General features: G+C 40.9%; 1 protein-coding gene and 2 long non-coding RNA genes across 13 annotated transcripts in view; 1 reads left to right on the top strand and 2 right to left on the bottom strand.

Moving 5' to 3' along the window:
• Positions 1 to 16467, bottom strand: part of SPIN1 (spindlin 1) — a 58695-nt gene extending 42228 nt beyond the window's left edge. Inside the window, exons 1-2 of one of the 11 annotated variants that reach the window (XM_039852153.1) lie at positions 15860 to 15961; positions 15027 to 15101 (exon numbers count right to left, since the gene is read on the bottom strand). In XM_039852153.1, the coding sequence (XP_039708087.1) occupies positions 15027 to 15090 (64 nt within the window). In that variant the 5' untranslated portion in view covers positions 15091 to 15101; positions 15860 to 15961. Of the gene's footprint in view, positions 1 to 15026; positions 15340 to 15551; positions 15793 to 15859; positions 15986 to 16119 lie in introns of those variants that run through there. The other 10 variants (XM_039852151.1, XM_039852161.1, XM_039852159.1 and 7 more) reach the window with 10 other exon arrangements.
• Positions 2 to 15020, bottom strand: LOC120594138 (uncharacterized). The gene is made up of 4 exons (XR_005650498.1): positions 10012 to 15020; positions 6630 to 9038; positions 2345 to 2454; positions 2 to 2225 (listed from the first exon to the last, which is right to left on the bottom strand). It is a non-coding gene; the product is annotated as an uncharacterized LOC120594138 (long non-coding RNA).
• On the top strand, positions 16051 to 17195 carry LOC120594139 (uncharacterized). The gene is made up of 2 exons (XR_005650499.1): positions 16051 to 16149; positions 16507 to 17195. It is a non-coding gene; the product is annotated as an uncharacterized LOC120594139 (long non-coding RNA).
• The last annotated feature ends 394 nt before the right edge of the window (positions 17196 to 17589 follow it).

Genomic DNA, 17589 nt, shown 5'->3' with positions numbered 1-17589 from the left:
AAGAAAATGATACACAAAGAATAAAGTGAAAATCGCAAAATATTAATTTTTGAATCTAGATGAAGAGCATACTGTTTTTCTTTTATTATAACTTGAAATTCTTCATAATAAAGAGGGGGGGATCCTAATTTCCCTTTGCTAAGTCCTTCTTTATTAAATATAGCTAACTATCCAGCCTTGCAATTTTGCTAAATCATCTTTAAAATACATCACTGTGGAAGAGAGACTGTTCCATGACATGACTGCTGCTGGACCCTCAAGCTAGATCCAGGGCAGAACAGAGATCATTTCTTGTAAATCCCCTCAGAGACTGTCTGGTAAATCCCTCAACTATGATACATGGTATGCTGGTTCCTGGAACAGGCCACTGCCCTGCATTGGGCAAGCTCGTAAGGCATTTTCCCCTTATCTTGGGTGGGTTATACACCAGTGCCCCTACCCATCCTGTCCTGTCCTACATAATTCTTTAGCAACTGCCATGCAGCAAGGATATCCATGCTGTCTTGTCTGGGTCCCAAGACACGCCTCCTATGTAAGTTCCCTTAATAAATTCTTGATGAAATGCTGGAATTGTCAGCGTCTTTCTTTGGTTTCTCGCCCCCACCCCCCAAATTTCCCCAACAGTCATGAATTTAGTTTCAAAACTCAATGCTCTTTCTGTAATGATCTGAAAGAGGATCACAGAGTCTCACAAACTATTTCACACAAATGTCCCAAAGCACACACTGCATATCACACACTGTGATACATGCATCAACTCACAGGCTCCTCACAACCACCAGGGGACACATACTCTAACTGTTCTATTTTGGAAATTTAAAAACCGCTGCACAGAAGTTAAAATAGCTCATGTACAGTCACAAAGACTGAAAGTAGCATTGCTGAGATAAATTTCCAGTTTTAAAAATAAACACACAGATTGCTCCCATAAAGAGAGTACCACAAAATCAATGCCACTTCATTCTACTCCCGAAAAGGTTAAGAAATGGTGTTTCGACATTTCAGATATAAAAGTAGCAGTAAACAAAATAGAAATTACATATCAAAATATTTGCTGCCAGGGACTATCGCCTAATAGTCTATTTATAGAAAGAAAACAACTTTCTAAAACCATTAAGGCAAAAATGCTAAAATCCCAGAGGTCTTGACACCTGGATCACCAATGGAAAAGTACACAAGAACACTAATGGTTAAACAGAGCAAATGTAAGTTGAAGCTGGGCTGCCAAGAAGTTGTATTAAAGTTGTCATCACAGAGGGTTCAACATGGTGAGAGGAATGTCTTATCGCAAATAGCTATGTGAAAAAGGACATTTAGATAAAATCTGAATAGTACCTAAATATTAAATAAGAAATAACTGTATTAATTGTGACATTAGTTAAAAGAAAAATATCCGTATTTTAACGCAAATTACTGCATCTTTCAAAGAGCTTAACAAAAAATGTTAGTACAGCAAAATGTTAGCAAATGAATGTCAATGGTAGGTATATGGGTACAACAGCTATAGTTTCAACTTTTCTATGTATAGAAAATTTCGCTTTAAAAGTTTTTGGGAAAACAGCAGGAGGAGAGTAGCCACATTTAGCCACCTTTAAAACTAGTGGCAACAACATGGGTTTACAGTAAGTGCTCAAAAGTCTGCAACCTATCTTCAAAGTTATGATTTTTAAAAACAGATCAAGAAAAGATGGCAAAATATTTGTAATTCCTGATCTAGGTGGTGAACATGCAGATGTTCAAATGCTTATTTCAGTGGTTTTAGATTTTGTAAATCTGTAAAGAAAAAGCACTGGAATACAACTCAATCTTCCAAAGTATCTAAAAGAATTTACTAGAAAGTCCGAGCACAAATGCTTCAATGGATGGCACCTGAAGACAACATCCTAGAGGCCTCCAGTGTAGGCTGTCCCTTTGGCTAAAACCTCAAGATTAAAATAAAGGACTCAATCTAAATAAAACATTTTTAATTACCCAGTGTTTAGCTTTAATACCTACCAAGTGAATATATGAAGGCTTTCAGAGCACAACTCTCTCATATAAACATAAAAAAAAATTATTAAACAGCCTAAATCACTAAACATCTAAACATCAAGTGTAATACAGGAGCTCTTAAACATGAGCAAAATTCATAGGTACTATGAATTTGGATGGGGGAAAAATTCTACCTTCATTTTCCTAAACTTCATCAGAAATACAGCACTTCTTTCCATCGTAAATACATGCAACTGTGAACGAAAAGGGAGCTATATAAAAAACCTAACAAACTCAGGGGACTACCTGGCAGGCCAGATAAACTCAGTGACAGAAAGTACCCACATAGGATATTCTGATCGTAAGTTCCTACCTGAGCAGGTCATTTAGTCACGCCCCAGGCCTATAGCTTCCTTAGTAAATGGTCAATCTTTACCTTAGGCAAGCCTGTTTGTTGTTTCCTATGCATCTAGGATAAAATACCTTTAAAATGGCAGAGAAAGAAAATAATAAATAAAAATAAATAAAATAAAATAGCAGAGTAATTTTCTTTTCCAGACCCCTCAGCACAACCTTCAGCACCAACTCATAAGACCACCTAAGACTTGAGACCACCTGAGAATCCTTGTTATCTTGTTGCTCACATGCCATCTCTATTTACTATAAAAGTTAAATGTTAACTATCCTGCACCCACCAATATAAAAGTATAGGTGTCTCCATTTTGTTTTATCCAATCCTAGAGACCTCCCCGCCTGTCTTTCTCCTGCCTTTTTAATCTACCGCCATTGGATTTCATGTAACCTTCCTTATGTCCTTTCCTTTGATTTTGATGTATGAAATGAGCTGCAAAACTGCCATTCTATTAAGTATTTTCTCAACCAGTAAGATCTCGCTTCCCGGCATGTCCTCAGACTTGGCTTGACTAAACACTTAAAAATGTATTCTATAGGTTTGGACATTCTTTTGTCAACACAACAAACCACAATATTATTACTAGTACCTCTTACTTTCTCAACAATAGAAATCACAGATCTTTTACATCCCAATGCATTTTTTTTTTTTTTTTTGCAGTTCTCAAAATAGCTTTTAAGCTCATCAACTACTTCTGAGTTACCAGGCCCATAACAGAGCAGACATTGCCAGAGTGGACCAGCCATCAAATCATTAGTAAAGAAACTGAAAACAGAACTAATGACTATTGTAAAACAAAAAGTTTGGCTGGCCCTTGTTCCAACTCCTGGGAAGCACCCTTAAATCCTTGGGATTTCATCAGTAACAGGTGTCCTTCTGAATCATGATGGGGATCCCTAGTTTATGCTAACAAGATGACTCTGGATGGAGGCTGGCCACACCAGAAAGACTAATCACAGGATACAGGATTAGGGCTTTGAACTCCAGGGAGGGAAACTAGAGATTGAGTTCAACTTCATGGCCAATGAATCATGCTTACATAATGTAACCTCAAAAAAAAACTCTGGATATTCGAGCTGGAGTTGAGCATCCCTGGTCAACAACGCTCCGATTCCACACACAGTTACACATCTACATGTGGGAGGAGACGGTCCCAACTCCCGGGAGAGAACTAGAAGCTGCTCTCTGGCCCTCCCAGACCTTGCCCTACATGTTTCTTCTTTTGGCTGGTCCTGATTTGGATCCTTTTCTGCTATAATAAAACTGCAATTCATAAGTATAGCACTTTCTGGAGTTCTGTGAGTTCTAATAAATTGTTGAACCTGAGGGTTATAGGAACCCCAAATTTGTAGCCAGTTTGTCAGAAATGTGAGTTGCTTGGGAACCCCCAAGCTTGTAGCTGGTGTCTGCAGTGAGGGCAGTTGTGTTGGCAGACAGTGCCTCAGCCTGTGAAGTCTGACCTCACTCTGAGTCGCTAGTGTGTCAGGACTGCACTGCAATAACACAGATCTACAATACTCTCTAGTATTCCTTATCATCAATTATTTATTGATCAATATGTGAAGAGATAAATCAGAGTCTACCTCAATATATTTTCAATAAACATCAAACACTGTCATTTTATTATCTTAATACATATTTTTACCTGCATGTTAACAATAGCCTTGTCACTTAACATTAATAAAGTCATGTTACTACATTAAAATTATTTTCATATTTTTACAGCTACCTAAATATAATTGATTTCTTTTGTGATCTCGTTTTATTTATTTTATTTACAAACACTGAGAAAGCATCCACGGTTTCACCAGACTTCCAAAAGATCCATGGCACAATCCCCACCTAAACCCACTAGTAACAAGCAACTATGAATCCCTGATGAGTCTTGAAATGCCACTTGCAGGCATCAATGTAAAGAACAACTGGAATAGATGAACTTATAATTCAGACCACTCTCCTGAAAGCTAAAAAGTCAAATGAAATCTAAAAGAAAACCCCCAGCAGAAACTATGAGGAACCAGGGTTTCTTACTGGAATGGCTAATTCCAAGTCAGAGGCAGGAAATAAAAAAGGAGCCTAGTAATACACCTTGTAAGATCAGAAGCCAGGAAGACATCGCTGTGGTTGTGTCAAAGAACACTTCCAACAACAAAAACTTGACACTGACACTTACACTAAAACTACGCTTGAAGGCATCAAAGAACTTGAAAATAGTAGTGCTGACAAAGGCATAATCTAGTGGTTCCAACCTACAGTTGGAACCACTTTTACCCCTGAGAGCAACTTCCAAGTGTTAAGGGACAACTGAAAGATTCACAGCTTTGCAAGGTGAGAGGCCAAAGACCAGAACCCAAGACCCTCCAAACGAAGGAGAGGGCTGGTGAACCCACGTCACATGAGGTGGAATCCTAAATTGCTCTTACGAGGCTGGAGGAATTCTAGCCAAGCTAAGAACTGCGGCCCAGCTACAACTCATCTGTATCCTAAAACGGAATTGAGATGATCATAGACTGTCCAATCCCTCAGATGCCTGGCTGAAGCTAGCTAGCACAAATCCTCTCTAGGGATATCATCCTAAACCCCAATTATTTCAAATAATTTAAAAAATGTAACCTACTGCATGTGCACACATGCAATTTAACCCACGAGGAAAACAAAATAAAAACTAGCAAAAACAATAAAAAAAAACCAAAGGCAGACCCATAGGACTGCCTGGTTTTAAAGTTGTGAAATCGTAATTTAAAGCTGGGGAAAAAAGATACAGATATAAATAAAATTATTAAATGAAAAATAAAATAGTTCTAAGTATTATGGTCAAAGAGAGAAGACATAAAATATAAAACTCTGGTAGAAAACTATTAAAGAATCTGATTCCCCAGAAGTAAAAAATACATAATAAACTCAAGAGATGAGATTAACAGTAGAGTAATCCAGTTAAAAATGAGCAAACAAAGAGATGAGAAGAAAAGTATCCAGAATGAAGCATGGAGAGGGTAAGAGACTGGGAAGGTCTAACATACATTTAAATAGACTCTCAAGAGGGAGTGGGAGTAGACAGCAGCAGAAATATGTTAAAAAATAATGTCTATCAACTTCCCAAAAAGAATGAAAGACATTACCACAGATTCGGTTGGACCTATAAACACAAAATATAAAGATATACCTAGACGTATCATAGTAAAACTGTTGAAAACCAAAGACAAAAAAAAAAAAAAATCATAAAAGCCTGAAGTAAAAAAGATTCCACTCATGGGAGCAAATATTAAACTGACTAAAAGTTTACTTCCTACAGAAATAATGGAAGCTGAAGATGTAATTCAATAACTTCTCTCAACTTCTTAAAAGAAAACTGACAAGTTAGGATTCTATAAACATCAAAAAAATCCTTCAAAAAGGAAGATCAATTTGAGACATATTTAAACTAACACACACTCAGAGAATTCACTATTAGCAGTCGCTCAACAGGTAGGAAACGAAATGTTCTTCAGGCAGAAGGAAAATGTTCAAAGATGGAGGGTTGGAATTATGGCAAGGAATGAAGTGGGTAAATCTAAAAAGCTATTGGCTGCACAAATTAATATTGTATCAAGATAAAATATACACAGAATTATAACAGCACTAAAGTAGTATATAAGTGAAAATGAGATAAATGAAGTTTAAGTGCCCAGGAAGACAGGGAAATAACCAAATATTAGATATTCATAAGTCAAAGATGCATATTTTAAGTAACTTTCAAGTTAGGAGGGGAAAAAAATAATAAAAATTAAACACAAGAAAGGCAAAAAAGGAGAGGAAAAGGCACATAAAATAGGTATGATAAACAGAAATCACTTACTAAAGTAACAGATTTAATCCAACTTATGTCCCTTATTTTGTTAAATGTCAACAGACCAAATGTTCCAATTTTAATACTGTCAGACTACAGTTTAAAAATTCCAACTATATATTGTTGAAAATAGAATTATTCAAAACATAAGCACACAGAAAGACTGATAATAAAGGGTACAAAAATATATATATTGCACATACCAACAAATGAAGATAGTCTAGCTACATTGCTATTAAGCTAAGAAAACTCTGTCTAAAAATACTTTTGCCTTAAGAAATATGATTTTAAAAGATTGAATTGATGACAAAGATATACAATTCTAAACACATATGTACCTAATAACACAACCTCAAAATACACAAAGCAAAAATCACTAGAACTAAGGTGAAACAAATGTAAAATCAGAGTATTACTCACTATTAATACATTTCTCTTGGTAACCAATACAACCAGCAGACTGAAAGGGAAAAAGATTAAGGATGTACAATTTAACATGGTTAACCAAGGTGAACAAATATAAAAACTGCAACCAACAAATACAGAACCACATTCTTTCCAAGCACACACAAGACATTTACAAAAATCAATCACCTCTTGGGCCATAAAGCTTCAAAAAATTTCATAAGCTTTTAATTATATAGCGTTCTGACTACAATGGAATTTAGAAATCAGTAAAAACCAAATGCAGAGAACAGAGGACTTTTAGTTCAGTGAAACTATTCTGTATGATACTATAATTTGGAGTACATTATTTATTTGTAATTATTTATTGTACCCATTGAATATACACCAAAAGTGAACCCTAATGTAAACCAGGGGCTCTGGATGATAATGATGTGTCACTGCTTGTAACAAATGTATATAATCTAGTACAGGACATTGATAATGGGGAAGCTCTGTATGTGTGGGTAAGAGTACAGAGGAACTCGTACTTTCTGCTCAATTTTGCTGTGAACCTAAAACTAACTGCTGGTAACAATAAAGTCTATTAAAAAAAGGTTTATCTGTCAAGATAGGTTAATAAATATGCTATGGTTACAAACAACCCCAGAAATCTTGGTTGCTTAATCTCACCATTGTTCGTAGAAGTTTGTGTGACAAGTCTCCTCTGCTCGTAAGTCACTGGCTAAGACAAATCACATGGCAATACCTAACTTAGGAGGCAAGAAGTAGAATGACTAAAACTAAAAAGACCAACAATGACAAATACTGGTGAGGATGTGGAGCCACAAGAATGTATTTGCTGTAGAAGGAATAAAAATTGGTATGTCTACTTTGGAAAAGTCTGGCACTCTCTATGAGTACTAAACACAAGCATAATATGTGACCCAATTCAATTCCTAACTCTACTCAACAGAAAAGCATGCTGAAAAAAATGCCTGAACGTTCACAGCAAGTCCACTCACACGAGGCTCACACCAGCTGTAAACATGGAAATGAAGTGAGCCCCCGGACCACCTACCGTGGGGATCTTAAATGAATGACTCAACTGCTCCACTGAATCCATCACTGTCCTCCCCTCAGCCCCATGCTTCCCATACACAGGCTGTTTCTAGTAGGCACGATGATAAAGTAGGCCCACTCCTGCAAGAAAAGGGATGCCTCTGACTCAACTTTGGCTGGAGCACTACTTGCTGGCCTTGCTTAAACTTTCTCAAAACTGCACTGTAATCATAAGACATTTCCCACCAAACATTCTTGCCATCCCTTCCTCCTCCAAGTACATCAGACCTGCAGGGGGTTGATGGCTCCCTCATTCTTATATCCCAGAATACATGTCAATCAAATCCTAACTTTCTATCTTCTTGTTCTTGGGTGACCTGAACTAATGGTCAGAAAACAACTGGGAACAACCTAATACTTAACAAGAGAATGAATAGTCAATAATACATGAATAAATCATACATGAATAGACAAACTACAACTATATGTGACCACATGAATGAAATGATGATGAAATGAATGATAGTTCCACAGTTGGTGTGTCACAAACCACTGATCTATAACAACTTCTGTATTTTCAGTATATTTCATAATTTAAAAAAAAATTAAAATACAAGACTGAGAAGTCAACAGTCCTCAAACCAAATGTGAATTTGCTATTAACTCAGATTAAGAAGCTATTTGGAGCTAAACTGTTACTTTCTTACACAGAGCCCCCTTCCTCCACCAGTCTCATCCCCCACAGGTAACCACTGGCAAGACTTCTGTGAATTTAAAAATATACTATTGTGCAAATACTTAAAGCATAATATACACATACATAGGAAAATGTAGTTCTATGACTTGCTTCCTTTATTAAATTTATGTTTTCATGCAGTACCATGTATTTAATGCTTATAAAAATCAATTACTTTATCCTGTTAACCCCAATACTTACACATAGAGATTTGTATACCTGTGCAAATGCATCTTTACAATTCCTAGCAGTGAACTAGGCCAAGGTATGTGCATTTTAAATTTAGTGAAATCACCTTCCAAAAATGTTCTACCAAGTTATAGTCCCACCAATAACATGAATTATTTAATGACCATGTATTTTAGATGAACTGTACTTTATGGACTAATATTTCAAAAACTGTAAAAGTAATTAAAAATGAAAAGTACATGTGACTGCTTTTATCTTTTACTGAGTGGATTAAAGGGAAAACTTTATAGGATCAAACAATACCGGATTAAACCAAAAAATTACCAATAGTTGTAAACCAGAGATTAATTCTAAATTAAAAAGACCATTCGACAGACCTGCCACCATAGAATCCAAGTATCCCCACTGCATTTATGAACACCAGTTCGGTACCAGCAAGTCCCACTGTGATTTTTGACCTACAAAGAATAGTCACCAGCACTCTCAAGATTATTGGACTCTTCACCAACGTCTTATGGCTGTGGGTTAAGGCATGAGCTCTGAATTCTCTCAGGGTAGGTGAGCAGGTCCTCCATGACAAATACAGTCTCCATAAGTTTTTGAATTCTTCCTCTATGATACACAAAGGCAGTTCTATCCTTGGTGTTCATTTAACACAGGCTACCTTTTGGGTTGTTTCAAGCAATCAACCAGAGACCTTTCTAACCCCTCAAGCTACAATATTGAATTTAGAATCTTTGCTTATGGGCCCTTATCAATAAATTCAGCCTAATCCAACTTTATGTTCCTTCTGCCATTATCCCACACCCTTAAGACCCATTCCCTAGATATATAATGACAAACCACACAACCTTTTGGAGGGTAATGCACCTCCCAATGCATCACATTTTGCATCTCACCCTTTGGGGTCTGTAGGGACTATCCTAGGAGAAGCCAAGTACGGATTTTTCAGGCAAATGGAAATTAAGTACCTCAGGCACAAAATGGAAAGGCTGCTTCTATTGGCAAAGGTAAAAAGCCCATCAGAATTTAAGGATTCAAGGTTTTCATCTCAATCAGAATCTGACCATATGTCCCTAATCCAATTTTCAGGATCTCATTCCTTACCAATCAATGCTCTCACTTATGAATTGGGAATTCAATTTGTATTTTTAGGGGAGATACAAAAACTCCCTTATGTAGAACTTGAGTTGGAAATTTAAAACCCTGAGCTCATAATTTCTCTTTGTAATGTTTTAACTTGGCTAGGCTGAACCACAGAATTTCCTTTCCCATTTGTTTCTGGTTTGGGCGGGCCACACGAGATTCCTGTGCAGCAGGCGGAGGCACAAGCAAAGGGGCATCTCTGTAACCTGCACCTATTGATCTTCCCATGTACCTCACTGATGCGAGGCATGGTTGGGCCTGCACCAGCTACAGCAACAACCGTACCTCCTCGCAGGCTCCCTAAGCTCCTCTGCCTCCTGGGCCAAGTGTGTGTGATTAGCTCCAAAACAAAGGCCCAGCTCTTGCAGGTCACCCACATGACCAAGGTCGCAGACACCAGAACTGACAGTTTTCAATCCATCCTGCTGTGGCCTCCAGCCGGTTGATGTTCTTCCCCAATGCACATCCAACATCCTTTCTCAAATGCCTGCCCTGTGAACTTCAAACTTAAAAATGAAAATGGTAATTTTTGACACTAACAATTATAATCATATTTACCCATTTTATTCCAAAATCTCACTATCTTAAAGCTATTTCTGCACAAAAACAAAACAACATATCCACAAGATTATTCACTGCAGCAAAATATATAAGAACAGAATATAGACAACCCAAGCATTCACCATTAGGAGATGAACTGCAAGCACAAAAGATTGAAAAAGAACTTACATGAAGTGATCTCTAGAATACAGGAAGTAAAAAAGAAACAAAACAATGTATATGGAGTTCTACATTTTAAGAAAGAGAAATAAAAATACATGTTTGAGCTTGCATTTGCAAAAATGAAACACTAGAAGATAAAACCGGAACCTAATAAAAATGGGGCAGTAGGGGAACAGGTATAAGAATGGAAGGGGGGCTGTAAACACACCTTTGTAAATCAGCTTTAACTTTCTGAACGACATAAATGTTTTACATACTGAAAAAATACTTTAAATTAAAGCAATCCTTACAAGTTAAAAATTTCATGCAAATAAACCAAATTAATAGTCAAATTGGTAACATAATCAGAGGAAAAACATTTTCAAATGACTTTATAATTCAGAATGTCAACATTTTAAGAACAAAACAAACTAATGAAATATAAATCTGTTCTTTACTATTAGTGTTTTCAAACTACTATATTTATATTGTAGGATAAAAGAAAGTGATTAATGTTGCTAAGAATGCAAATTTTCAATGGTATGAATTAGAAATAACTCAAAAATCAAAATTTATATATTTCCCAAGTCTGTCCAGTAAAAGCAGGGGCATCACAGTAGCAATCAAGACACAGAGCATCAGATTTTGGTACCTAAATTCCACTCCCAGACAAAAGGGGCTAAAAGAATCAGCTTATAGGTACTGGGCAGGAAACACACAAAATGTGTCTCAGACATCTTGTGTCAGGAGCAAAAAAACAGTTCAAGGATTAATGGGGAACAGAACTAGCTTGAAAGGTCAACACCACACCCAAGTAAAGACAAGGTAAAGAAAAAAAATGATGACTACTTGATTAAAACACACTGAATTGACAAAAATCCATGAGCCACAGTGAGGTTCAAGAGAGAAAACAAAATAGGAAAAAAACAACACACCAACCCCTTACCCAATAAAAAGGACATTCTTAACACTTGTGACAGGAACCAAAACTCAAGCTAGGAATATTAATTCAGATATATAAGTTAATACACTGACAGATATATAGTTTGTATACATATGTATACAATGTATAGATCATTTATATATAGATCATCTGCAGACAAATAAAAAAGTTAAATCTGTTATAAGGACATAACTATAAGCAAACTGAACAATCGTTAACTTTTAAAAGTTGTTTTGCCTTTTAAAGACATTACTACAATCTGAAAACGTCTAAAATTGTATGAAACTGCATTACCAGTCTTTCCATTTGCTCTCTCAACATTTGGATAAAATAATACCCATGTTGAATGGATCCTTCCTCCCTCCACCACTATCCCTACAAGTCAACACATTTAACATTTTAGTGACTTCAGACTGATTCCTCCTGCCTCAAATGACTTCCTTCTCCTTCTCCACCCGCCAATCGACTCTGGAGACTATAGAGATCCTACACTGGCAGATTCCTTCAAACCACCTCTGCTGTTTACCACCAGTCAATGGCTTCCCCGCCTACAAGATGAACACCAATTCCCTTAATGTGATATGCAGATTTAAAATCTACACCAAATTCATCCCTATACAAACTAAACTGGCCATGCCAAAACTACAGGTGGTATCAGCCATGGTGAACATCCTCATGATCAATACCCACAGGACACTTATTACACCCAGGAGCCACTGTACTGAAACATAGACCTGTTAAGGTAAGTGTCCTCATCTCATTCTACAAATAAACATACACAGAAGTAAAAGACAAGAAGGGCAATCTCTTGGGTGAGATTCAAATCCAGGATGGTCTCAAACACTCTCTTCATGCCTCTGCTCCTGCTGTCCCTCCATCTAGACTTCCAACCTCTCCTACTCTATATATATTCTGCAAGGAGCTTCGCCTTTTCTTCCCAGATACCCTCAACATAGAATTTCCTCATCATATATATTCGTGTCTTCCTTACCAGACTGTAAGGACTCTAAGGGCACATCTTTATGTATTATGCTCATACACGACTTGTTCCAGAAAGGACTTACAGCAATTTTAGGACCATAAAGTAGAACCCAATAAAGATTATATAAATTTAAAATTAAATACTGGGGCAAAACTAAGCAACCTGTTTCCTTCAACATGAAAAATGTTAATCATTACAGCAAAGATCAAAAGCAGAAAGGAGAAGGAAATCAACATGTTTGGCACCACCTGCTCTTTCAGGAACTGTACTGGGATCCCTACAGTCCATTTAATTTAATTTTCATAACAGCCTTATACGATAGGTTTCATCCCAGTTTACAGCTGACAAATGGAAAGTTTAAACGGGCTATGTGATGAATCAGCTATGTGGCTTTGGATCAGTGGGCCTGCATTTCAACCCACCTCTTCTGAGCTGAAAGGCCATACTATCTCCAAGTCCAACTCCAGAGCTCATCTCCTTTTCACAATACCATAACATCTTCCAAACTGAACAAAATATTTGGACAAAATAATTAATTCCCCTCTCTCAATTTCTTTTTATTCAAGAAAAAGAGAAAGAAAACACTTAAGTGTCTAATAAACATAAAAAGTATTTACGTGGATATATTAACTGCTTTCTCAGCAAATCAAGATCCTGCTAACAGCTAAGTCAAAAGAAATACCCGACAGTATTATTTTTAATATCTAAATAATCCACATGAGTAACTCTTTAGAAACAATAGTATCCTTTTCATGTATTTCTAACATACCAGGAGAAAAAATGCTAACAATTAAGGAATGCAGCCAGTGAAGTTCTAACTGTGCAATCAGCTAAGTCGTGGGGAAGTGAAAACGCTAATTTCTTCCAGTTAAGACTTCAAATTAATAACTGTCATGATAGCTCATCAATACAACAACAGCCAAATTTGAGGTACTACTTCCCATAAGGTGCAGAGGCACATACAAACCACAGCAATCTCACAGTTCACAATTAAAGGAAAGGTACCATTATCTAAGATACACTGTAAGAACACCCATGACATTACATTCCATGGGTGTTAATAGATATTACACCAAAAAAACAAAAAGGGATCTGGGGCCAAGTATGGAAAACACTACGGCACTATTTCTCACAGCCCTTAATGCGATAATATAAATTGTTATATAGGAAAGGACACAGCACTGTTTCCCGAACTTAGGTGTCCAAAGAACCCTGTATTTTTCCTGTAGCATCTCTTAAAACTACAGATGTTCCTGGACTTACAATGGTGTTAAATCCCAATAAACCATCATAAGTTAAAAATATTGTAAATCGAAAACGCACTTAATACACTTAACCTACTAGACATCATTGCTTTGCCAAGCCTAACTTAAACGTGCTCATAACACTTACACTACACTATCCTACAGTTAGGCAATTATCTTGAGTTATTACCTCACGAGTAATAACCTTCCTCTTCACACCAGAAACAGGACACACAGATGAGTGTTTTGTAGACATGAGACCCAAAAACACAATATCCAAAAAACATGGAAAATGGAAACACAGTACACTGTAGAATATTGATTGTGATCAGGAGCCTGACTGGGAGCTGTGGCTCACTGCCCAGCTTCACCAGAGTACTGTACTCCATATCACTAGCCTAGAAAAAGATCAAAATCCAAAATTTGAAGTCTGGTTTCTACTGAATGCATATTGCTTTCACATCATCATAAAGTCGAAAATCCTAAATTGAGAACCATGTGTAGTGTCACAAAGACCACCACCTCAAGCAACACTGCTTCTGGATATTCCAAAACTAAGTAAATATTGTTACTGTATTCTGAATTGGTAATTAAAGGTACCATCAGGAACAGTACTAGTGAAACTCCCGTGACCATCAAGTCTAAAAAAAAAAAAAATAGTAAGTTAAACATAAAGAAATGACTGAAGGCCCTTTTTCCTTATCCATTTCACAGCATTTTAACAGTAACCATTTCACTACTCAAAAGATTAAAAATAAATTTTACTTCTCACCAGAAACTGATTACTACTGATAATTTTGACAAACATACTGTGCAACCTTTACATATAATAAAGTCTGATAATAAACATTCTCTAAATTAGCTACAATTTTTTGGTGTTTGCCCATTAACTAAGCATGGGGGAGGGGAGTTGGGAAAAGCCCCATCACTTGAAATCCATGTGAAATTTCACCTCTGAAAGTTCACAACCTCTAAGAGTGTTCACAAACTCAGTATATACACCCCCCGCCCCGCAAGTAGGGTTTTTCACTTTCTAACAAAGGCTAAGTAGAAAGCAATTACTGTTTTTCTCTACCAATCCTTTCCAAGCGAAGAGGTGCTTCCAGAAAATTCCAACAAAATAAAGTTATAAAGGTATTCGCATTCTGGTAGGTACATCGTCTTCCGCAGAAGTCACGTTACACAGCATAAAACACTTAAATATGTCTTTTGTTGCCTTTTGATGTACAGCTGAAATAGCCAAACAATCCACATTTACCACTTCAATGTGCAGGAAAAACCCTCTCCAAAACCCAAAATTCCAACCCACAAATCAAACAAAACAAATAAATATAAAACTGCGTAAACAGGTTTGGAATGACTATTCCGTGGGAATTACTGCGGAGGCCCGTCACTATTATCCAGTCTGATAAAGTGGGGGGTTGCATACCCAGTAGAGAGGTGGGTCGAACCGAACCCAAGGCACTGCGCAGTTTCCACGTTGTGCGATTCATCTCCACAAACGCTGCGGAATACGTTCAAGGTCATCGTGAGGAAAAAAGTGTGAGTGTGTGTGTGAGTGCGCAGACCCTGCCACCCGCCGGTATCGTGCAAGGCGCCTAGGGAGAAGGGTACCGCGAAGAAAATGGGGCAGTGGGCGTAACGGGGAGCCCCGAAATGCCGCCTTCTTTGCGAAGCCCACCGCCAGAACCAGAGGGCAGAGCTGGGCCGCGCATTCCCACCCGGAGAGCCTCCTTCTCTCCCCGAGGTCCCAACCCTGCCCCTCCCCTCGCAAGGGGTCCCACACCGCCTCGCACCCGCCCCGAGAGATCCGTCCCTGCCTCTCCTCCCCACACACCTCCCTCCCTCCGTGCCCAAGGAGACTCGTAACCTCCCCCTCCCTTCGGCCCCTCCCACGCCCGGGGGTCCCGTTCTCCCTCCCCGGCCCAGCCTCGGTTACGCAACACTCACTCACCCCGCCCGCCCCTGCCGGGAGCCACCGCATCGCCCCCGCGCCGGACCGCGCCGCCCGCTCGGGACCGCGGCGTCCGGAACAAAGCGCGCGGGGCGGCCGGGCCGGGGGCGGCGGCCATGTTGGCGGGGGCGGCGAACAAAGGCGTGCGGCCTGAGGCCCCCGCCCGCGGCCCGGCCGGCAGGGGGCGCTGTGCAGGCGCCGCCCGGACAATGCGCCGCGGCCCGCCGTTCCCCGGACGCCACCGCCCCTCAGCGCGCCCAACGCGTCCCCCTCGCGGCGCCCGCTCCCCCTCGACGCACGGACCTCACCTGCGGGCCACCGAGGCTGCTGTCCGCAGCCCGCGGGCCCCACCGTCCCGCGTCGCGCTCCCGCCCCGACCCAGCCAGACAGCGCCGCCCCGCCCCCGCTCCTCCGCCGCCGCCGCCACCACCGCCGCCCGCCCGCCCCCGGTCGCACGACGCACGCGCACTGCGTCCGCCGACTGCGCTGGCCGCACCGCCCGGCCCCGGCCCGGCGGGCCGCACTGCGCAGGCGCCGCAGGCAGCGGGCGGGGCCTGGTGTTGCTCACCTGGCTGCAGGATGGGCAAGGCGAGACAGAGTAAAGCAGGGCCTGGCGGCGGTGAAACAGGGCCTGGCGGCGGCGAAGCCCGGCCTGGCGGGCGGCGGAGCGAAGTCTGGCGCTGCTCACCTGGCGGCAGGGCTAGCGGGGCGGGATTGAGAGGGGCGGGACCTGGTGGATGACGGGGCGGTCTGGCGGGCAGGTCTGGCGGCGGGCGGGACCTGGAGCCTCTCTCACCTGTAGGCGAAGCTAGGCAGTGAGGCAGGCGGGCGGGGCTGCGGGGCTCCAGGTGCGTGCCGGAAGGGGCAGGTTTTCGGTGCGCGGTTCCCGGGTATCCTGTGTGCGCACGGTTGGCGCCGGAAGTCAGACCTCAAGGGAAGTTTCGTTTTCTCGCAGTGCAAGGCCTTTAACGGAATGATTAGCCCTCCTTGTCCTTCGATTGAACCAGTAAGTCGTCCTGCGGCGCTCACGCCGCCGGGCAGAAGAGGCCGGACACGGTGGCAAAGACGTCTGCGTGCTGAGCGGTGGTCTCTACTGCTGTTCCTCTTCCCACGCGGACCCTGCCGCCGCCCCACGCACTGCAGCCCAGACTCGGGCCTCAACTGTTCACTTGCCCTACCTGGTGGTGGGGGTGGGGCGGAGACCTAAGACCTGACCTTCCTCCGGTGCCCGCCCCCACCGCAAACCGCAGAACTCGCCCGGGTCTCCTGAGATCTGGAGCCAGCATGCCCACCACCACTCATGAACTTGTTTGACTTTATTTCGCCAGGACTCCATTTGAGCGTTACGGTGGATATTTGCAGGAGGAGAGAGAAGAGGAAGAAACAGTATTGCTTCCTGCCGTGTTAAGTGTGGGACCTAGAGGCCGAATACCGAATCTGAACCGCAATCTCCCCAACCCCTGCCCGGTGCTCTCCCTTCCCCCACTCTGTCCCTTTACGCTCGCGTCCTAGGCTCTCCCTATTAGATCCCCACCGCACCACAGCCCGGCGTTCTCTCTCCCATGCCCTACTAACCGGTTCCTCAAGTGCGAAAGCAGTCACCTCGTAATAAACCACGTCCCCAAGTGTTGTTCGGTTAGATGACAAGATTCATTGGAAAGCACTCTGTACACTCTAATCTGCAGCACACTTGTTAGCAATTCTCTGAGATTTCACTGGCACCTTTTTTTCCACATAAGGTTGGTCCGTGCCTGCTCAAACTATTGAAGTGCTCATCTCAGATAACGAATTGGTAGGCGGAGGAAGTTCACAGGCCAACTAGAGAGCCAATGTAGATACAGGTGTATAAAAGTGAATCACAGTACTTAACAGGAAGTACTGTGAAATTATTTTCGTATGTATGTTTAATGTTCATGGTGCAGAGGATAGTAGAGCATTTCAGGAAGGAGGAAGAATGATGCCAAGGAGTCAGCTGGTTGAAATGGTCAGTGGCTCCCTGGGTTTACCCACCTCCCCACTATTGACATTTGGGGCCAGA

Source organism: Pteropus medius, unplaced genomic scaffold, assembly GCF_902729225.1.
Source record: "Pteropus medius unplaced genomic scaffold, Ma_sr-lr_union100, whole genome shotgun sequence".
NCBI classification, from domain to species: domain Eukaryota; kingdom Metazoa; phylum Chordata; class Mammalia; order Chiroptera; family Pteropodidae; genus Pteropus; species Pteropus medius.
Note: the sequence above shows the minus strand (reverse complement) of the source record. Positions and strands in the feature narration are given on the sequence as shown.